The sequence below is a fragment of the Osmerus mordax genome, chromosome 21 (genome assembly GCF_038355195.1).
Source record: "Osmerus mordax isolate fOsmMor3 chromosome 21, fOsmMor3.pri, whole genome shotgun sequence".
In the NCBI taxonomy this organism is placed as follows: Eukaryota; Metazoa; Chordata; class Actinopteri; order Osmeriformes; family Osmeridae; genus Osmerus; species Osmerus mordax.
In genome coordinates, this window is record NC_090070.1 from 2,904,825 (window position 1) to 2,928,528 (window position 23,704).

At 40.1% G+C, this 23,704-nt stretch overlaps 1 protein-coding gene across 2 annotated transcripts in view; it reads left to right on the forward strand.

Moving 5' to 3' along the window:
- The window catches only part of npepps (aminopeptidase puromycin sensitive), a 193,218-nt gene that overhangs the window by 49,238 nt on the left and 120,276 nt on the right, over nucleotides 1-23,704 (forward strand). For both annotated transcript variants that reach the window (XM_067259120.1, XM_067259121.1), the window contains exons 7-10: nucleotides 1,514-1,610; nucleotides 1,704-1,737; nucleotides 8,194-8,308; nucleotides 13,476-13,640. In XM_067259120.1, the coding sequence (XP_067115221.1) occupies nucleotides 1,514-1,610; nucleotides 1,704-1,737; nucleotides 8,194-8,308; nucleotides 13,476-13,640 (411 nt within the window). The remainder of the gene's footprint in view (nucleotides 1-1,513; nucleotides 1,611-1,703; nucleotides 1,738-8,193; nucleotides 8,309-13,475; nucleotides 13,641-23,704) is intronic.

Genomic DNA, 23,704 nt, shown 5'->3' on the forward strand with positions numbered 1-23,704 from the left:
AAATGATAACAATAAACCCACTATTTATTAATTAAAACTACTTCAGCATAATAATGCACTTAAAATACAAACGTGAGCAAATGCAGGAATCGCTATCGAATCAACAGACTTGTGCAACTTAGCTATCCCGGGGAAGAATACAAACAACGAAAATCACCAGTTAACTTAATTTAAATTAGCAAGAACTATAGACTAATACAATAACAGGCTTAAATGAACTTGACAACATAAGTTATACGACTTAAGGCCGAAATATGCTTCTGCGTCTCCGTTTACGGATGGGCAGGCACACGGATACGCACGGATACGGACGGATAGACTTCGTTTATGGTTCTCCGTAGGCTGTGGGTGCTGAAAACAATTCACCGCCAGAAGAGTAGGTGGCGCAACGTTTTTGAAAAAGTCGTCGTGGAGTATTTATTTACCTAGGTTATAGAGAAGTCGGCGCAAATTTACAAATTAGCCGTTTCATCAATAAAATACGCACATTTTCAGCAACTACACTGCCCATTTGTATTCAGATGCTGATCTACATGTACTGTTCGTCCTGTTTATCACGGCAACCCCGCCCCCGACGCAAGCGGTTCTTAATACTGACCAATCACAGCCAAGGGGGTCGTCGTAGCTCTCCGTCGCTCTCCGAAATTACGACGGATAGTTAGAAAATTCAGGAGGTGCACGTCGAGCTCTCCGAGGGCTGACGGAGAGCTCGTAGAGGGCGTTCCTCGGAGACGAGGGCGTTCCCATGTGTCCGTTTTTCGAAAAATGCAGAAGCATATATCGGCCTTTACAGTTCTCAAGGACGCACACACGCAATCTCAACTGCGGTCTGAAGCACATGCTGTGCTATTCTTCGACATGCACTCTAACAATCACTGCTGATAGACCTAAAATTTTGTAGAGCCCTATTTCTGATACAGTGGCGGCAGAAATTTTAAAAAAATCAACATAGAGGAAACACTGGGCTATATTCAGTAGGAGTTTGCTACAGTAGCTACTAGTACAGCAGTGCTAGCTGAAGTAACTGGTACCGTAGTGCTAGCTGGAACATTATTTCACGAGATGTTCACGGCCAATTAATTGTCCGTGAACATCAATAAATAATATATTACATAATGCTATCCTCTGCCCTGTTTGTCACTTTCTGGCTGAGCCAGAGAGAAGTGATTTTCTGTACTCACACTGTCGTTTCAGTTGTCATGACTTTGCGAGTGTTTGACATCCTGTCACTGTTCCAGTTGCTCATTGTCCAAGTGGAGAGAGAGCGGACGACTATTCCGTATGAGTTCTGTGGAGTGGACAGCTTTGCTGTCGTAGTTGCGACTTCATGACGTTACATAAAATTCAGACGCAGCGGTGGCAATGATTTTGTAGCAGAGGACTGCTGCTGCAAAATGAATATAGCAGAAACATGGGTGCAATTGCCTGTTAGTGTTTGCATGAAGCAAAAAAAAAAAAAGTGGAAACACAATCTAACCCTCTACCTACACTCTCCTGCATATTTGTTTTATAGGTTGCAACAAAGACTTTACCCTTCTACAAAGACTACTTCAGTGTACCTTATCCATTACCTAAAATTGACCTCATAGCCATTGCTGATTTTGCTGCTGGTGAGTATATTCAAAGTGTTGTCAATAATTCCCAGCTTTGTAATGGAGTGCTTAAAATGAATATCTAACATGCTTGATGCTGCTCCTATCTAGGTGCCATGGAAAACTGGGGCCTTGTTACCTACAGGTAAAAAAAATGATAGCCAAACAGTTATTAATTGTTAATTCAGTTATTAATGAAATGCCTTATTTTGTATGAGGATTACGCACCTCTTAAGTCAATCTAGATAATTTATTATTATTATGTTTAATTTTTATAGCGCCTCCTGAGCTCAAGGACGCTTTACAATAGTAATACAGTACAATGAAAAAACAACATGGACAAACCCTAAATGTAAAAAAGCATCAAGCAATCAAACACATAAAATGACAGACAGAATACATAGCAACAGAATGTAAAAAATAAAATGGTGAGCTGTAATTTTTGTTTTTGAGATGCACTCTGTCATACTTGCTGAATTAACTTAACATCTTGATAGCGCATTTGATTTATTGATTGCTGACAGTCACAAAAAATATATCGCTATCTAAGGGTACTCCGATTGATTGAAAATAGATTGGCCTTATAGTGTCCATGAATCAATCTGAAGAGCCGAACAGATAATGCAAAACTCGCGAGACAATTTTTCTACAATCAGCTAAAATGGCTTCCCCATCAGTGGCCTGGGAGTCCTATCAGGTGTTGGAAAAAGACAAAAAAGTGGCTATATGCAACGTGTGTGCCAAGGAGATCCCACAAGGTGGACAGCACCAAAAACCAATCCGAGCAAGTTATCCACCGTGCACAAGTGTAGATAGCGAGCAACTTTTTAGCACGGCAGGGAATATTGTAGATGAGATGGAGAGGAACAAGCTATATTCCTATATATATAAAGGAAAACCTGCCAATGATGCTTAATAATTACGTTTTTTTTCTCTACTCCTCTATAAAAATGGCATTGACATTATCCATATAGCTAGGTAAAGATATCGAAGTAAAGTATTTTTTTTCTTGATGTGCACTTGATTCCTTTATCTCCAAGAGAATTTAAAGGCAAGGTAGGCAACTTTGGCGAAGCTAGCTATTTTAGCTTCTGTTTGACACAATTCAAACGGTTAAAAATCAGAATCAGAAAGGGTTTTATTCGCCATGAAAGTTTGCACAGACAAGGAATTTACGTTGGCAGGAAGGTACATACATTAAACATAAAGCAGGGCTCCAGACTAACTTGTTTTACTAGGAGCACAGTAACCCCTGACTGAAAATTTTAGGAGCGCAAGACGAAAATTTAGGGGCACACTTATATTAAACTGCAATGCAATTATTAATGTAACTAAAGAGGGTACATTGGCGATTTTAGACCCTTTTTATGGGTGCTCAAGCACCCCTAAATTTCATCTCAGCACCCCTAAAAATAATAAAAAATATATTGTTTATTATCATTTGATGCTGGTTGTTCATGAAGAAAGGGACATCCTTAGTTTTTTCATTCATTCAATATTTTGCATAATACATAAATGTATTAATTGTTATCCAGGGAAATTAGGGATTTATATTAGCAAGGGGGTTTAGCACTTTTGCAAGGCACTGTATTCATGTCACATTCTCATTGGGGTCTGATCCTAGAATCACCCCTGGTACAATTTCTGGGAAAATTGTGGGGTGTGCTTGCGTCGGTTGCAGATGGGTCCGTTTTTTTACTGACATTTTTACAACTGATATATAGCCACGCACCACATAAGCTTGAGTTTAAATACAATATTTAATGTGACATTACGTAGGCTTACTGTACATGCAAGTCTTAGCTAAATGACTTAAATGTATGATGCGCTTTACGATCAGTCTTCCAACACCACGACACAATACGTGCCGAATATAACAGCGCAAACACAGGCAGGGATACAGTATCAACGCTAGTGCTAAATTAGTATTTAGTTGCTCGGCTCCATGACGCAGGGTAAGAAGGGCTCGTGAAACTGCTCACCAAAAGAACGAAGGGAAACCCACTTGTCTTAAGACATGTTCGTAGGAACCTAGCGAAAAATAGCCTAAACTTTCCAAGACTTTTAGCTAGGTTTATAGGTACCTCGCGGAAAATTGCCTCAACTTTCCTAGACATTTAGCTACAGTACTAATGCTGAGGGCTCGCTGATATCGCTGTCTTACTAGAACGTCGTATCTATGCGTCGTTGCTAACGTGTGCTGACGTTGTGCACACCCAATAAATTCAAAATTTGTAGGTCGCACGTGCGCGAGTGCTTGTATAAAATGCTCACACTGTCTCAAAAACTAGTCGCAAAATGCGACTATTTGGTCGCAGTCTGGAGCCCTGTAAAGGTATCCTAAAAACGTAGTTAGTTAATGGCGCAAGGCTGTTCACACTAGACGCAAATTTCCTCGCGCCGGTCACCAAGCCGGTCCGTGGACTTTGCAGCCAGTGGATTTTCGTTTTGAAATAAGAAAACCAAAATCGGGAAACGAGCTGTTTCCCGACTACCATTTAGAAATAGGAAAACAAAAAACGGAACACGACCCATTTTTCGTTTTGATAATAGAAAACGGAAAATGATTTTCTTTGATGTGCTTAAACATGGAAATCGGGAATTAAAATAGTGTGTGGAAATCTTTTCTCAATTTTGCGTAGATTTTTGTGTTGTGACCCGGAAGTTGCTCCCACGAGCTTGACAGTCACATATTCAGGATGTCAGCAGAGGGCGCATAACAAAGCAGATGAACGATAAAATTGCTCGCAGAACAATCGAGCCTCAATGCAAAATTGGATTACATCGGACTGAGGCATGGTTCCAGAGTCTTATCAGCCACCTGACAAAATAAAGGTTCCACACCAAATTTGAATATTTTTCTAAGAAAGTCAGCGGCAGGATATATTTTATAAATTATTTTAAAGTGAGTCTCTTTGACTTTTAGGGAAATGGGCCATTTAATGAATTTAAAATGTTTTTTTTTTAAATATTTTTATGGACAATGCAACCATATTCGGAACCTGTACACACAATCCTATGTTATCAAAAAAATATTTAGATTTCAAAGCATCACTAATATATGTATTATTACATTTACTGTCAAAGCAAGTACAATCATTAAATATAGCTGCAAGCAGCGATGCGGGTTCCTCCGCAAAATGGCAAAATATTATAAACATGTACACTGTTGAAGATGGAGAGTTGGACAACAAGAGAGCAAAACTACTTCATGTTTGGCCAACAACAATAGGCTGAATGGGGATTTGAACTCATGAGCATAAGGTCACAAGTCAGTCTCTATCCTCTCTGCTACACACCAACTGTTGCGATTGTATGAGTAGAAAGGTCAGAGTATGAGCCTTGGTCAGCTTTGGGACAAAGGTTAAGAAACGGTTGACATTTCAAGGTAAAATTGCATAAAATTGCACATGGTACATCAGAATGATGTCACCTTGAAGCCAATAAGGTTTGAAAAACCATCAGTCAAAATGATATTTGATTTATTGACACAAAGATATTGAGGCTATGTGGACACTTACATAAATACACCCCTTTCAGAGATTTTGTATTGCATTTCTCATTCCATTTCACCCTATTTAAAGACACATCTGCCCGCACACTATCTCCATCCATGCAGTTTCCCTCTCTCCCAGCACAGGTCATGCCAAATCAGAAATGCTGCAGCAGCCGCATGAGGTTTAGATGTTGTCCAAAAATTACCTCCCACAATCAATACATATCAACCGCAACATTGTTTTCAAACTTTCTCGAAGATCGCTTGAGAACCACGGATATTCACTTTCTTCTTGAGTAGATCTCAAGAATAGCCTCATAGGCAACTGGCTAGGGTACAGCCCGGGTACAGTCCACGTCCAGCTCCTTGCAAGTGTAGCCTCTGATAGTAAAATAGCTGACTCTCTTCCCATTAAACTACACGACATGCACACTCGGGGTGACCAACAAGATGATATTAACTAACAAACAATAACATTACAAACATCTAACTGAACGAACACAACAACTGAAATCCCTCGCATGGCCGTTGTAACCGAACTATTTTCCACAAGTCTTTGCGTTTTTTGAAATGCCGCACTGCATGCTGGGTACTCAAGAGCGCTGACAACTGATTATCTAGCTGTGCGCCGACTGCGTGATATGACGAGATGCTTGTGACATGCTAAGGTCTCTGAGTCTCCTGCATTAACAAGTTCTGCTCGATTAGCAAGCTATTTTTACTAATGTTTTGTTAGCTATTGAATGGTAATGCAAGCTAGCTAAAACAATGTTAGTTAGCTTGGCTAAACTGGTTTTCATAGCAACAGAAATCAATGCGTATAGTATTTCAGAATGATGTCATCTTGAAGGCACAAAGGTTTGAAAAACCATCGGTCAAAATTATATTTTATTTATTAACACAAAGATATTGTGGCAATGTGGACATTTACATAAATACACTTCTTTCAGCCATTTTGTATTGCATTCCTTATTCAATTTCACCCTATAGAAAGACATGTGTTCTACAAATCTATAACAATTTCAAGTCGATTGAATCTATGGTTCATGAGGAGAAGGGTTTTGAAGGTTGTACCAAATTTGGACAGTACAGCAAAATCTATCATGGCGGACCTTCTGGGTTCTGAGGCTTTTTGTTCCCCATGAGAAATAAGGCATGTATACCAATTTTCAGGCAACAATGGGGCGCTGGGGAAATCACGTAGACTTTGGGCGTGACTTATAGTGCCACCTATGGGCGTACATGGGCCATTAGCGGTCTGGGAGTAGTGAGTGACCTGGTGTATCATTGGGACAAATTTGAAAAAATCGGGTCAAGGACTTTTTGATCTATTGGGCCATTTAGCGGAGAAATATAATAAGAATACTAACAAAAACAATAGGTTCCCTCCTACCGGAGGAACCCTAATAAAAACATTTGGTAAAGTTGGTAAGGGTCTTATTCTTACATATAACAATGTGCTTTGAACTAACTGTAATAGTGGTATCGGTATTGCTTTACAGATCTTGTTATATTCTCTATAAGTACAGTTTAAATTATATTTGTCGAAGAAAGCTTTATATTCCAAAAGGTTCCCAGACATCTATAACATAATTCACAAACAAAATTCCCTTTTCATACCAATCATATTTAAACAATGATTTCCTATTGATTACAATGACCCTATTGTTCCATAAGGCTCCAATTTTTTAATCTCCTGAGGAGAAGCCCTCAGGAGATGAAAAATCCCAAAGAACAATGCTTCACAATTTCCTTTATACACAAGAACCAATCAGACAACACCTTGACCCTTACTTATTAACATATGACTAGCAATGCGACAGTAAGTTACACAATGACGTGTGAAACTCCGTCCAGCAACTCTGGATTTTAGCATATGAGAGGGGAGGGGGCAGGGTCACCCAGACTTACACCATAATTGAAAAATATTTCTTTATGTATATTTAAGACCACACATTCGTAGATGTCGGCCTATGTATCAACTATATGGAAACGGATTATGAGGTTGATCGGATGAAATGCCTGAAAACGAGGCACATTTTCCCCTCATCTGCCCATATTTCTTTTAGTGCAGACGGGAGGGAAATGCCCGTGGCAAGCTAACTAGCTAGATGGAGAGAATGGCTGTTTGTAACGTAATGTAGTGTGATAATAAATGACCAAATCATACAAACTGTCATGATACATTATTTTAATGCAGGAATTGTATTGTATTTCAATACAAGCAATGCAATTGTGACCAAGATGAAAATGTTTACCCCAACATTGTCTATGTAATGCAAAAACTGAGGGACGAATTAGGGTGGTAAAATAGATAAAAATAATAAATGTATTTGAGAGAGAATATAAGATTGTTCCTTGCAAGAGGCAAGCACACCCAATAATAAGAAGAAGACCAGGTAGAAACACAATAGGTGGCTTCGCTACTTTGCTGCTTGCTCACCAATAAGGTAGAAACACAATAAGTGACTTCGCAGCTTTGCTGCTTGGCCACCAATATTAACGAGATGGCCTATTCGTAGGAAACTTGCAGCAGACCAAAGGACCAATCAGATGAAGGGGCTGTGATTGAAGAGAGAAAGCCAAGCTGCGGCGAATAATTTGTATTATTATTTGATGTCGAAATGCTTATCCAAACGTCATTGCAGTCCGTTTTAAAGAATACGTATGCAGAATATGAACTTTGCAGAGTGGCCGGTTCTTGAGATGAGCATGGGGAACTAAACCCATTCTAATTTGTACACACAGATGCTGCACATAGAGGCTGCATAACCCCCATATTCATGCCACATCAAGTCCTATTGAGTCAATTTCACTGTTGACATTAAACGAGAGTGGTAAAACATTGTGTTATCTGATGCACTATTTTGTTTCGTAAATGTTATAGTATGATAATAGTGTGATATTAGTGCCCCAAACCACTTTTAAGGACCTTTTTGTCACACACATATATATTATCTGTGTTATGTCATACTTGGTCGTGTCTGTAAATGGTCATCTGTGTGTTTTGTACTACTATGGGGAATGAGCCTGAGTTTATTGTCCAAACACACTTGATTGCATAAGGATGTTTACGCCTCTGAACTTCTGATCCTGTTTTTTCAGAGAGACTGCACTGCTTATTGACCCAAAGAACTCGTGCTCCTCATCTCGGCAGTGGGTTGCCCTAGTGGTGGGACATGAGCTGGCCCACCAGTGGTTTGGAAACCTGGTCACTATGGTAATAACAGCACTCTACTTGATACAGATTTAACTCCTAACCATGCACCACCGCTGTATTAGGCTTGCGGAAAACAGAAATACATTAACCACCAAGCTTCTGAATAGGTGTGCAATTACATTTTTAGTGTGAAGCCTTTCAGTTTTGTGTGTCCTGTCTGGTCTACACTATGGAATATCGCTGTAATGTAAGTATAAATCATAAAATCTTATGAAACTGTATTTTACACCCACTATTTATAGTTATGTAGACTATGGTTGTGGTAACAATAATTGCAATGGTAAAATGAAGTAGCCTATGTTTTGTAAAGCTGATACACATGATAAATAAGTGCATTTCTGAACTATCGAGAGGTATAAATGAGTTAAGGTATAAATGAGTTACAGTAATTTAGTATTCTACAACATTCAAGAAAGCTACAGGAAATGTAGGCATATTCTTGAGGGTGATGAAAGCTGTGTAAGCATTGTAATGCTTGCAATGTTCACAGTAACTTGACTTGAGTAGACTATACGTTGAAGGGTTGTCAGGCTAGTTGTATAAGTCTGTATAAAATGTGTCACCTTTTTCAACCCTTCTGAGTTTGCAGGTATGTGTATAAGATAGGCCTACTTCATTTATCAATTCCAAATTGTTTTTCCGAAACGTGCGCAGCATGACTACTGCAGGAGTAGCTGGAGTCCTAATGTTACTGTACATTCACTATACATTGTCAACCAGTATATCATTATTACTGCCTGTGATCATTGTCAGTAAAAGCTTCCCTGTCTGAAGACATGCGGTCATTTGACCGCCTATAAGTAAGGCAAACCGGCTTCGCTAGATCAATGAGTTTAGAGTTCGTCTATTGTGGAGAAAGAAAAAAACACCTGTGGCAATATTCATAATTGTACACAATTAATTTAAACATTTACGGGGATAATATTCTGTTCTCTTTTTATTTAAAAGCTTTCAAGATATGTTGTTAAGACATTCTTCTGGAGCCATGTCTCCCATGGCCCAAATGTTTTTTTTTTTTTTTTTTTTTTTTTTTTTTTTTTGGAAAAGCAATTTGCTCAAATACTGAAGTAACGTATCCGTATTACACATTACATTCGTCCTCTGATTTAGAGTACCATGTATGGGTAAAGTAAATAACCTATTTGGTAACGCAGACCAAATGGTGTTCACAAAAATCAACTACTACAGTAGATGGAAACCAGCAAAATATCACAAAACTATGCATAGCTATCAATTTAGAGTGGATGTCTGCCTTATTGTGTTTGTTATAATCCGACTATCTATGCAACATAAGATAGCAATCGCTAACTACTTGAATAATACCCTTTACTACGAGCTAGCTAGCAAAAACATCAGCTAGTGGAATACAACAACAGTTCATGCTTTCATCTCAATATCATGCCACCGGTATGTATATAACTTGTGAGTATGAATACTTTCCTCCCCAGAAAAGTTTCCCAGAAAGGTTTAAGACAACCAAACTGGTTTGAAGGTATAGAAAGTTTTGTCAGTCCCGGAAGCAATACATCACGATGGGGTGGGATATATCACAAATAACCAATGGGTTGTGCCGTTTCACTGATACGGAGTGCAACATAGATCAAATGCGAACAGAGAAATGCTAATAATGCTAAATAAGATATTTTAATGGAACAGACACAATTGAGAACGTTCTGGCCGCACGCTTGAAAAAAAAAATCACGCATCAAAGGGTTAAATCGTACGCCAGGTCCTGCGCACCTTTCCTTTATAAATCACAATCGACGTGAGATTGACCGCACGTGAAAGAGCCACTGACCCAGGGCTGTACACTGACCTTTTCCACTGGTGGCACTTGCGCTACTAACTTTTCCAGTTACTGGCTCAAATTATTTATAGTAAGCCGCTCTGGATAATAATGAACAATAAATAACCTGTATTGCATACAGGGAGGCAGAACCCCCGCAAAGCAGCTGGGCCGGACTCTCCTCTCTCCTGCTACCCTCAAGCACTGAGCTGACCAGCTGTCTCCGGTGTTCACCTACATCTTTAACACCTCCCTGGAGACATGCAATGTGCCAGCCTGTCTCAAGTCCTCCACCATCATCCCTGTGCCCAAAAAGCCAAGGCCAACAGGGCTCAATGACTACAGACCCGTCGCCCTGACCTCTGTGATAATGAAGTCTTTTGAGCGCCTTGTGCTGGCACATCTCAAAGCCATCACAGACCCTTTCCTGGACCCACTGCAGGTTACATTTAGTCATTTAGAAGACGCTCTTATCCAGAGCGACTTACAGTAAGTACAGGGACATTCCCCCGAGGCAAGTAGGGTGAAGTGCCTTGCCCAAGGACACAACGTCATTAGGCACAGCCGGGAATCGAAACGGCGACCTTCTGATTACTAGCCCGATTCTCTAACCGCTTAGCCACCTGATTTGCCTACAGAGCCAACAGATCTGTGGATGACGCCGTTAACATGGCCCTCCACTTCACCCTACAGCACCTGGACTCCCCAGCATCCTATGCCAGGATCCTGTTTGTGGACTTCAGCTCTGCCTTCAACACCATCATCCCTGCCCTGCTTCAGGACAAGCTCTCCCAGCTGAACGTGCCGGACTCCACCTGCAGATAAATCACAGACTTCCTGTCTGACAGGAAGCAGTGCGTTAAGCTGGGAACACAAATCTCTGACTCCCGGTCCATCAGCACCGGATCTCCTCAGGGCTGCGTCCTTTCCCCTCTGCTCTTCTCCCTGTACACCAACAGCTGCACCTCCAGTCATCCGTCAAACTTCTGAAGTTTGCGGACGACACCACCCTCATTGGGCTCATCTCTGACGGGGATGAGTCTGACTATAGGTGGGAAGCTGACAACCTGGTGACCTGGTGTAGCCAGAACAACTTAGAGCTTAATGCTCTTAAGACAGTGGAGATGGTTGTGGACTTCAGGAAGAATACAGCCCCACTCACCCCCATCACCCTGTGCTACTCCCCAGTCAACACTGTGGAGTCCTTCCACTTCCTGGGCACCATCCTCTCCCAGGACCTCAAGTGGGAACTGAACATCAGCTCCCTCACCAAAAAAGCACAACAGAGGATGTACTTCCTACGGCAGCTGAAGAAATTCAACCTGCCAAAGACAATGATGGTGCACTTCTACACAGCCATCATTGAGTCCATCCTCACCTCTTCCATCACCATCTGGTACGCTGCTGCCACTGCCAAGGACAAGAGCAGACTACACCGTATCATCCGCACTGCTGAGAAGGTGATCGGCTGCAATTTGCCTACCCTCGAGGACCTGCACACCTCGAAGACCTGCACACCTCGAGGACCCTGAGGCGTCCGAGGAAGATTGTGGCCGACCCCTCCCACCCTGGTCACTCCCTGTTCCAGCTACTCCCCTCTGGCAGAAGGCTGCGGTCCATCAGGACCAAAACCTCACGCCATAAGAACAGTTTCTTTCCATCTGCTACTGGCCTCTTCAACATGGCCAGGACTCCCATTGACATTCATTCACTTATTTAACTATTATAAGTCCATCTAATGGCAATTCAGTATGCATAAGCCACTTTATCTCAGTATCCGATTGCACTATGTTGACCATTCACGCTGTATGGAGGACCAAACCTGCCATATTTACAAATGAATGAATAAATAAATAAATGTCCACATCCATGCATTTAGACAGAAATAAACGAATATATGTATTAATTAATGCATGATTGTCAGTCAATAGTTACATATATTTTACATTTATGTATATATTTATTTTTTTATTCATTTATTTATTCATTGATTGATTGATTTATTGATTGATTTATTCATTCATTTATATATTTATTCATTTATTTATTCATTCATTTATTCATTGTTCCCAATATGATAATGAGAAGAGGCCAGTAGGCGAGGAAACTGACGTTCGTTCAGACATTGCAATCAATCCAGAGCCATGGATTCAATCTAGCTAACGCCTGGGACACACTGGCTGCGAAGCGCCTTGAAGCGCCACAATCTGCTCCGAATGGCGCGATGCTGTTCACACTAGACGTGCACGTGTTCTCCACGCCGGTCACCAAGCCTTTCACCTTCTCTGAGCTTTCCTTTTATACATGTCAAGCTGACATGGTACATAAACATGGCATAGGCTACAGGCTAATTAGGCAACTTGTTGCTCCAACAACCGTCGCAACAGCATCCCATTCCCAACATAACGTGGCAACGTTTGGCTTTTGTTGCCGTAGTTTTTGTAAAATACGTGCTGTGGGGCATACAACTCCATGTAGGACTAAGCTACATTTCATCTTTGATGATTAACTTTGTGTCGTCAATCTTCACAAATTTCTCTTCTGCTTGATTGGGGGCTATGACAGATCGTCTATCTCGCTCTTACACACAGGACAAAAATGTTGGTTTGACAATCAACAATCAGCATTTTTTATTTTTAAATGTTTACATTTTTAGAACGTTATTATCAAAAAAGAAAGATTTCACAGACTGAGATCGAGGTTCTAACAGAGGTGGAGGCGATGAAATGTGTCCTGTTTGGCGGCCTGTCATCAGGTATTGGCAACAAAAGAAAATCGGCGGAGTGGATAAATATCACTAGGGCCGTAAATGCTGTGGTTTCAGAGAACCGGGCCATGGCAGAAATTAAGAATAAAATGGTCCGATGTAAAACTCGAAATTAGCCAAAATCAGGCTTACAGAGACAATTGCATTTTTCCATGCCAATCTTGTAGTTGCACAGCACAGCGAGTATATATTTCATCTGTGGAAATCTGTGAGCGTGCAATATTAACCATATACAGAGGGTGACATGCATTTCCTGAGTGATTTTGTCGTTCGTTTGACACCCTCAAGCTTAACAGAAGTTATTAAATGGTGGCTTTTCTGTAGCTAAGATATCCTTTTCTCCAAAGCACCGGCGGTACCTGCTGGTACAGTAGCAACTTGATTTGGCAGCCCTTAAATGTAGGTGAGACACTGTATGATAATGTTGTAACCCGTGATCTAAACTGAATAAGCAGAAGTGAAAAGCAAAGAAATGCTTTACAGAATGATATGTATAATGATATGCATCTTGGTCCAAGAGTCATGTTCAGAAGCTTATCATTTGTATTCAATACTTATCAATGGTGTTTAATGTTGTTTTGTATGTGTGCGATACGTTTCCTCCTTTATCCTAGGAATGGTGGACTCATTTGTGGCTTAATGAGGGATTTGCGTCCTGGATTGAGTACCTCTGTGTTGACCACTGCTTTCCTGAATACGACATTTGGACGCAGTTTGTTTCAGCGGACTACACCAGGGCCCTGGACCTAGATGCGCTGGACAACAGCCATCCTATAGAGGTTAGTGTTTGTTAGTTTTAAAGTTTTGTCATATTTTATTATATGTAGGTAGTCTTGACGATACAGGATCAACATTTAAGTGTAAATATATGTTCTTTTGCAAAAGCATTTAACCTCCTGTAAAATTTGTAATAAAAAAATAAAAAAACACCTAAACAAGGCATACCCAAAGTAAAAATCAGGGCCTTACACTATTTTGTTTAGGGCCCCCAAACCCCTAGGGCCAGCTCTGGAGGTATAAGCTGGAAAACACAATGGGACCCACAGCATTTACTAAATTTACATTGTCATTTAGCAGACGCTCTTATCCAGAGCGACTTACAGTAAGTACAGGGACATTCTCCCTGAGGCAAGTAGGGTGAAGTGCCTTGCCCAAGGACACAACGTCATCTGGCACGGCCAGGAATCGAACTGGCAACCTTCTGATTACAAGCCCGCTTCCCTAACCGCTCAGCCACCTGACTCCCTACATGAAGCCTGAAGCCTTACCTCGTCCAAGTCCAATGTTGATAACAGTTCCACAAAACATTTCAATTAGACATTTGTCTAAATCCAGGCATTTTCTTAAAGTCCCTTTTCAAGACTCCAAAAGGACCTTTGGTAACCATGGCCAAATACGTTATCCATACCTAGAATAAAAGGTTATTACTTTTCATAATTGTGGGCTCTAATGAAAGGTGGTACTTGGAGCTATCATATCCCATACCCAGATCCACTATTAGTACTGAAACATAAACACGTGTTTTATCTGATTCATCATTATATAATTAGACGCTTCCCCAGACTATTAACCCAGGCTATTTTAATTTGAGTACTTGAGCTGGATGTACTTTTGTTTACTTAAACTAATTTTTATTATTATTTCTGCTTGGTTTGTTGTGAGTGGGGGGAATGGCACATTCATGTTTATGAAGCACTCATTGGCTATTGAAGGCTATGTACTATCTATCTATAATTCCAGAAGTCTGTGTGTCACCGACGACATCGCTGGAACTGTGCACTATCTATAGTTCAAGGAATCTGTATTTGTGTGTTTCACACAACTACTAAGTTACTCATTTATTGTAACTCACTTGACTCATTTATACCTCTTGATATTTCAGAAATGCATCTATTAGCTCTGTATTCGCTTTACCAAACACATTTTGGTGTGCTTCCCTTTGTCAGATAACCGTATAAATATTGGCTAAATATAATACATATTTTGCTATACATATAAATCTTATTTAGGCTAACCCTTCTCTGAATTACATACTTGTGCAAGGGAGTCCTTGCAATCTCTGATAGAAAAGCAAATTGCGGTCTTGAAAGACAGAAAGAAATGGCCGAATGCGCAGCTGGTAGCAATTTAACAGAAACCGCATCATAGCCTTAAAATCACTTTTCCTGGTGTGATTATCAAATATGGCACAATGGCACCATGCAATGGTGAAGGGGTACAACCCCAAGGTTGATTGTGTTGGAAAACACATGTACTAGGGCAGAATAGAGGACCTGGGCAAAAGGTGCATGTGTGGAAAGTCCCCAAAAACTGTGCAGAATGGGCAGAAAATATTAGATGGCATTGTATCAAGGCCCAATTGGAGAAGAAGCCATAGGATATTTACAATTGTAGTAGACCAATAGATCTGTTTTAAAAGTTCAGGGGTGTAATTTGTTGGCTATAAAGCCCCCACTCTAGAGACAGTTGGTGACAGAGAGGTGCAGACCGTAAGTTAAACATAGTCATGCATTAAGAGTAGAGTACAAAGTTGAGAATAAATGTGTAAATGGAGTGTGAAACTCAGTGCTCTGAGTTGATGTATGTCAGTTTAGGCAGAGGTAGCCTTTTAAACCTTTAGGGTTAAAAACAATAAAAAAAAATCTGATCTGATTGGAACCCTCTTATACATTTATAGTTGGATTTGAAATTTAACAGACATTAAATTCATTTAGCAAGTTCTTTAACTCAAAACAACCATAATATTTTAAACGTGCATTCTTGGATGATTGCTACGGTCTCCTCCTAACACAGCAGGTCTCCCCTGCTCCACCGTCCACGCGCGCTCCAAATTGACTGACTCCAATTGACTTAAAACTCGTTATGTATGTGTCGGATACATATATTAAGCAAAAAGGAAAATGTTTTTAGCAAAATGGCTGAAAGGTGCATATTTATATACATGTGAACATTTTCTCAATATCTGTGTCAAAAAATCGAATGCCCATTTTGATAGATGGTTTTTCAAACCTAACAGGCCTCAGGATGACATGACTCTGCTGTACGAAGTTTCACCTTGATATATGTGAAAAATGTAATACACAGTGGTGTATTAGCATGTGGTACAACCCTTTTTAATGAGCAACATCAATGACTGACACATCAGTTGATGTGTAGCTGACGGGATAGGGAGTGTTGCAGGCAACCACAGAATTGTGGGTGCAATCCCTGGTTCAGGTTGTTTCTTTTTTCCCTTGTTTTCTCAAGTCGATTGTGAGTATAGAATATCCATCAAATATTTAGCGTTTCTCTGTTCGCGTTTTAGCTTGATTGCATTTTGACCCCATCAGGCCAAAATGTCTGAAAGTTGGTATAAATGCCTTATTTCTCATGGGGAACAAAAAGGTATCAAAAAAACAATAATGTCTGCAGCATTGATTTTTCACTTCAATGACAATTTGTGGATCATTTAAAAAAGTAACCTAAAAATCATCCATTGCTCCAATTGTCTTGAAATGTTGTGTACTCATAAATGTATCATGTCAATTTTGAAATGTTGAGGAGCATTCCGCCATTGCTGCCTGCAGCGATATTTAGTGCTTGTTGTCGATGCAACACTATTTTAGTCCGTATTTCAAGAACAATTACAACTATAATCCTAAAAAGATTTTATTCAGAGTGATTCAAAGAGGGGATTTGAACCTGAGACCATTTGGTCTGTGGTCAAATGCTCTTGTAACTGAGCCATCTCAACTCTTTTATATTATGTGGTTAAAACATTCTGTCTGCATTGTAGGTAACAAAGTTCATAAATTAAGAACTTGCCTATCATTTCAGTTAAGAAATCTTTTATATCAGTTTATCATTGTTTCTTTTTGTTGCTATACAATACATACTCGGTTGCAGAGGCGGTTCTAGTGATTTGGGGGCCTAGGCAGAGACTGGTTGAGGCCCTTAAATAATGTATTTCTTTACCTGGCTCCTGAGCCATACCGACAACAATTTGAACATACGTTCTTCCTTAATGGTTGACTGGAAATGCCGGTTCCTAAGACATTTGCATTGCTGCCCCTTTCTGAAGAGAGTAAATCAACAAGTTGAAAAATTATTTAACTACTACATTAAGTCATGTTGTTCAACTACAGTGAAGCACCTATCATGTTGTTCAAGTGTAATGTTTTTAAATTATGATCAATGCATTCATATACCTTGCTCTCTTGTATATTTTTCTCCCTCTTTAATGTCCTTGCTCTAATGTCTAATGCTCTTTAGTAGCCGCTAAGCCAGTGGTTCTTAACCCTGTCCTCAGGCAACCCCTGTCCTGCATGTTTTAGATGTTTCTTGGCTCCAACACACCTGATTCAAATGCATGTTCGTTACCAGGCTTCTACAGAGCTAGATAACGACCTATTTATTTGAAACAGGTGTGTTGGAGCAGGGAAACATCTAAAACATGCAGGACAGGGGTTCCCTGAGGGGACAGCGTTAAAAACCACTGCGCTAAGCTATACACATTAGTAGTATTAGCCGCAGCCGCTAAACTACTATTGCTGACATTGTTGGCAGAATAAAAAAAAGTGGTCACCTTTGGGAGGGTGGCAATAAAAGTTTTGTTTTCCTCCTTCCGTCTTTTTGCTGCACATAACTTATAATCGTTTCATAATATCGTTTCAAAGTCTTCTATCTGTCTCTCTTACTGTAGGCTAACTGATTAAGCTACCGAACGTATTTCGCACTGCTGGGCTGAGAAACAATATGGGACATACCATTTGTGCAAGATAGGGGGGTTTGGGTTTCTCCCGCACATGAATAACGCAATGGAAGGCAGGATATAATTTATTTACATATTTGGGAGAAACATAAATATGAAAAATAACATACTGTACTATATTTAATATTTTTTGAATTTTCACCAGGGCCCCAGGCATTCTGGGGCCTGCCTACTTTGACTAATGCCTCTGCTCGGTCGTCTTTCAGAGGACAAAAAGGTGTAAAGAGAGACTTGTCCAGATGTCTACCCTCTTAAAAGTCAAGAACTCATAACTGAAATCAAATCAAATTAATTTGTATAGCCCCTTTTACAAGCAATGTCACAGAGGGCTTCACATACGCCCATAGAACTGCACCTCAGCCAACCTCAACCCTCAAGGAAGACAAAGAAAAACTCACTAGAGTAGAAAAAATGGAAGAAACCTTGGGAGGAGACAGTTGGCGAAAGAGAGGTGCAGAACACAGGCTAAACAAAGTCATACATCAGGAAAGTGTCAATGGGTGTTGAAACACCAAAATCTAGTGTTCAACTTGGGTCAGAGTTGGCAAATGTCCAATTGTCCAGTGGTAGCCACAGGTCTGGGGGCGTGTGATCGGCACAGCATCCCAGGTGGATGGATGGACAGGAAGGGACCAGGAACTCGCTGTTGTCTGCAGGGAGACCGATGTCCACTTGGCGAGTAGATACAGTACTTATGAATAATCATATTTTACAAATAGAATAGAAGTATGCAGTGGCATAATGACATCTCTGACGTTGATAACAAACCAAACCGTTTAAAAATCGGTTGAAAATTGAGCAAGTTATGGTCATTTAATAAGTACATGTAGCACCAACACAATGTTATGGGTGAGCGAGTTGACTGTAGCAAGATGGCTGCCATGTGCGGACGTTCTAGACTCCGCCGTAAGACATCTAGTCTTCTATGTCTAAAGGTCTGATCCTAGAATCGGCCCTGGTACAATTTATGGGGAAATTATGGGGTGTGCTTGCATCGGTTGCAGATGGGTCTGTTTTTTACTGACATTTTTACAACTGATATACAGCGACGCACCACATAAGCTTGAGTTTAAATACAGTATTTAATGTGACATTACGTACTGTACATGCAAGTCTTAGCTAAATGACTTAAATGTATGATGCACTTTTCGATCAGTTCTCCGACAGCACGACACGATACATGTCGAGTATAACAGCGCAAACACAGGCAGGGATACAGTAGCAACGCTAGTGCTAAACTAGAAACGGCTGTTCCTGCGAAACAGCAGTGAGAAAGCTGAATGGGGATAGCTGACCATGCTAAAATAGCTGAAAATAGTGAAAATTTGCTGGAAAAAAAGGCATAATTGATTAAATGGCTGAAAAGTCCTAGCAGAAAAAGTTGAAGGTTTAAAGAAGGAGATGGGAGATGAATTCTGTTCATATTTTTAATTCTTTTTCAATCCTTATAAAATGAAGTCACCTAAAGATGCTAAATAAGTAGAGGAAAGGGAAACATTTGCAGAAATGTAGTAATAAATTTACCTCGCATCCATACCTCAAACAAGTTAACCTAGACGTAAAACTATACGTCCAATCCAAAAAATAAGGATATTTTCCGAGACTCAAGACTGCCGAAACCAGAGATGTCCTTTATATGTATGTGTGGTCAGAAATATGACTCTATCGGAAGTTTCAAAATCTTGTTCCTTTGGCTTTCTCTGACAAATTTTACCCACCTCTCCATTGAAGTTAGTGAGAATTTGAAAGGCTGCTCTCGCTTCAAGGCTCATAGCTGAAAATCTGTAAATGTGAGCTCTTTAGTAGTTACATTGGCTGAAAGAGGACACTGTTTCATACATTTTAAGGTATAACTTCTTTCTGTAAGTTAAAATATATGAAAGTTAGAGGCATTTGTTTGACAATTTAGTTGAGTATAAGAAAAAGAGCAGGCAGCAGAGTATGCCACTCTGCTTGCTGCTCATTCATAAAAATCAAGAAGGAGCAAACATTTTAATGTATTTCAAACTGTGATAATTCAAAATTGGCTGAATATTTGAAAAGGCTGAATCATTTGGGAATAGCTGAATGTCTTGTGAACATTTTAAAGGTTGAATGGTGTCTCTAGCTGAAAGTATGCTGAAGTAGTTACGTTTGAAAGAGGAGGAAGCTTTTTAATGATTTAAAAGGATTTACCATTACTTTTAATGGGAGAATAATTTGCACAAAAACCTTATTATTTAAGTATAAAAGTGAGAAATACCAAAAGTCATAGCCAACATCTCCTCAAGGAGCTGAACGCTTTGATACCAAGATTGTAGGAATCGGTGAAAGTATGCAGGACTGGTTAAAGGCCGAAGAACTAAGAAGTTGGAATAATAAAGAGAAACAGGAAAACAATACAGCATTCTCACAATAAGTATTTAGTTGCACGGCTCCATGACGCAGGGTAAGAAGGGCTCGTGAAACTGCTCACCAAAAGAACGAAGGGAAACCCACTTGTCTGGCAGATTAAGACATGTTCGTAGGAACTTAGCGAAAAATAGCCTCAACTTTCCTAGAGTTTTAGCTACGGTACTAATGCTGAGGGCTCGCTGATATCGCTGTCTTACTAGAAAGTCGTATCTATGTGTCGTTGCTAACGTGTGCTGACGTTGTGCACACCCAATAAATTCCAAATTTGTAGGTTGCACTTGCGCGAGTCCTTGTAAAAAATGCTCGCACTGTCTCAAAAACTGGTCGCAAAATGAGACTGGTCGCAGTCAACTGTTTGATTACTATTGTATGTTTGACCAATACACTTTTGTTTCTACTGCTACATTTTATTTATTTTAATACGTTTCATTACATTCTATTTTCGAATTTTGAATGCACAAGTGTTTTTAAATGACAAAAAAATAAGAATTCAGTACATTACATCTGTTATTTTGTCTTAGTTAGGAAAGTAATGTTTAGTTAGGAAAGTCTGGTGCCTTTAGTCTCTTCCACATGGTGGAAGGACGGTATAAGGTGGGAGGTATACAGTTTATTATTAATTCAACAACGGTATCGGATCGGTATCGGGTATCGACAGATACACAAAGCCCAGGCATCGGTATCGGGACTGAAAAAGTCGGATCGGTGCATCCCTAGTTCAGATACGTTGTTTAGAACCCCAAGATGCTGTCTCGCCCACTTAAGAGCTGAGCTCAATGCAAACACAAAATGTATGTATTTCGATTTAAAAAAATAATAATTTCCCTGTTGACGTCTGCTCACCTTACCTAGCTTTTCAGGAAGTGTCAGTGTGGTGCCGACATGCTGAAAAACCACTTTTTATCTCAATAAAACGTTCAGATTTCAATGCATTCCTACAGTATTTTTATCAACATGACTTCAACTAGATTTTTCTCAAAATTTATGTTTTAAAATTGATAAAATATACCTTATTTTGAAGAAACCAACCTACTCTTTCGTTTAAGATATGTATCCCGGTGGTCTCGACCTTCTATGAAAGGTAGCCAAAGCAGCAAAAACTATAAACAGTATTTTCATAAACTTTCACAACGTGTATTGCAACCAACAGTTGATAGTATTTAGGGATGTGTCTACATGCTAACTGGCATATTTGTTTTTAATATATTGCTAGTAGTCGCTAGTTATTGAGCTAAGAAAAGGACGTGAACATTCGGGTGCCTCCTTAATTGAGACGGGTAATTTGTTCCAGAGAAGAGGTGCTCTATATGAGAACGCCCTGCCTCCAGCAATTCTTTTGTTAATTTTTGGAACCACCAGATAGCCGGCATCTTGGTATCTTGGTGTCCTTATTGGGTGATAGGTTGCAAGGATACCAGAGAGGTATGGCCGTGCTAATCCATGGAGAGATTTGTAGGTTAGTAGTAAGACTTTGAAATCTGCTTGGATTGGGAGCCATTGTAGAGAGGCAAGAGTAAATGTTATATGGTCATACTTTCTTGTTCCAGTCAGTAGTCTAGCAGCAGCATTTTGCACCAGTTGTAAATGTTTTATGTAGGTGCTAGGGAGGCCAGAGAATAATACATTGCAGTAGTCCAATCAGGATGTAACAAATGCATTTATTAGTTTTTCAGCATCATCCTTTGAGAGGATTTTTTTTATTTTAGCTATGCTACTTCGATGGAAAAAGGCAGTTTTGGCAATGTGCTTAATATGGTACTCAAATGAGAGGTCTGGGTCCATTGTGACTCCTAGGTTTTTGACTAGCTGGCTTTGGGAGACTTTCATGCCGTTTAGGTCTAGGGTGAGAATGGATCAATTCTTTCTATATTTTTAGGTAAAAAAATGTGCACCTCTGTTTTATCCAAATTGAGAAGCGGGAAATTTGCTGTCATCCAAGTTATTATCCCAGAAATGCATGTTTCCAGAGCATGTGGTAGTTCTCCAGGCTTTAGGGTGATGTATAGCTGGGTGTCATCTGCATAGCAGTGAAAATTTACTCCGGAGCCTCTAATTATAAAATATAAAAAAATTATAAAAATCGCACAGGGCCTAGGACAGAACCCTGTGGTACTCCATATTTTACAGTGAAGCTCCTGGATGAGCGGCCATAGTGGACAAATTGTGATCTGTCAGATAGATACGATGTAAACCACTGTAGCGCCGTACCAGAGATCCCAACATAGTTCTCTATACGTTCCAGGAGATTTTGATGATCCACTGTGTAAAATGCTGCACTTAAGTCGAGAAGAACCAGGACAGAGATAGAGCCTGCATCAGAGGCTAATAGTAGCTCATTGACTACCTTGGCTAATGCAGTTTCAGTGCTGTGGTGAGGACGAAATCCGGACTGGAGGGGTTCATACAACTGATTTGAGTAAAGGTGTTCAGTGAGCTGTTGTACCACAACTTTTTGCAGAATGTTTGAGAGAAATGGCAGATTTGAAATTGGCCTGTAGTTGCTAAGAGATCCGGGATCCAGGTTTGTTTTTTTAAAGTAGGAGCTTCATAATTGATTGTTTAAAATAGTCAGGGACTTCACCAGCTATGATAGATTCATTAATAATACGAAGCATGGGTGGTCCTATATTAGGGAGGAGTTCCTTACCAAGTTTGGCAGGAAGGGGGTCGATAAGGCAACTGGTGGGTTTCGATCAATCTATCAGTTTTAAAAACGCTTCCATAGAGATAGGGTTGAAGTGGGTGAGAGCCTCAACATGCACAGGGCTCTACACTAATCTTTTCCACTGGTGACACTTGCGCTACTACTACTACTTTTCAGTTACTGGCGCAAAACATGATTTGGTCGCACAAATAATTTATAGTAAGCCGCTCTGGATAATCCTGAATTTCCCCATTGTGGGACGAATAAAGGTAAATCTTATCTCATCTTCTTATCTTATAATAATGAACAATAATGAACCTGTATTGCATACAGATGTGCACTTTAAAGTAGGGCTGCAACGATTAGTTGAAATTATCGACAATGTCGACAATAACAAATTTACAACAAATATTTCTGTTGTTGACAAATCGTTTGATCTCATAGGACCTATTTTAAGTGCCTGCAATAACGTGATTTGACCAGTGCGGTGCTGTAGCGCTAGACTAATGCAGCCCTCCCGTATGCTATCCAAGAGAAGAAAACAGCTCTAAAATGTCAGCGTGCAAACTGAGCAGCACAAGTCGGGTCACTAAAATACTGTCATCTGTAATGCATGCAAGGCAGAACTTGCTTTCCATGGGAGCACTACGTGCATGCTGGAACATTTAAAAAGGAAACATCCCGGCACAAGAGGAGATGGAAATGGTGAGAAGTGAATGTGCTCCAGATGGAACTAAGCAAGATGGCCAGTTAGCGACACCAGTTGATAAAAACTAGTGCTGTCAGTTTAATGCGTTATTAACGGCGTTAACGCAAACCCATTTTAACGGCGTACATTTTTTTTATCGCGCGAATAACGTTCTTTTTGGCCTAGCAAACGTTGTAGTTTTTTTCACATGCTGTTGCAAGAATTACTGACGCTAGAAAAACAACAATACCACATCGGATCTAGCTAGACCAGAAACAAAACAACAGGCACGCTGCACTCACTTGTTTGGGCTTGCGAGCCGGCTAAAGAGTAGTAGGCTAACGTTATGTTTTGAGTGGATGGCGAG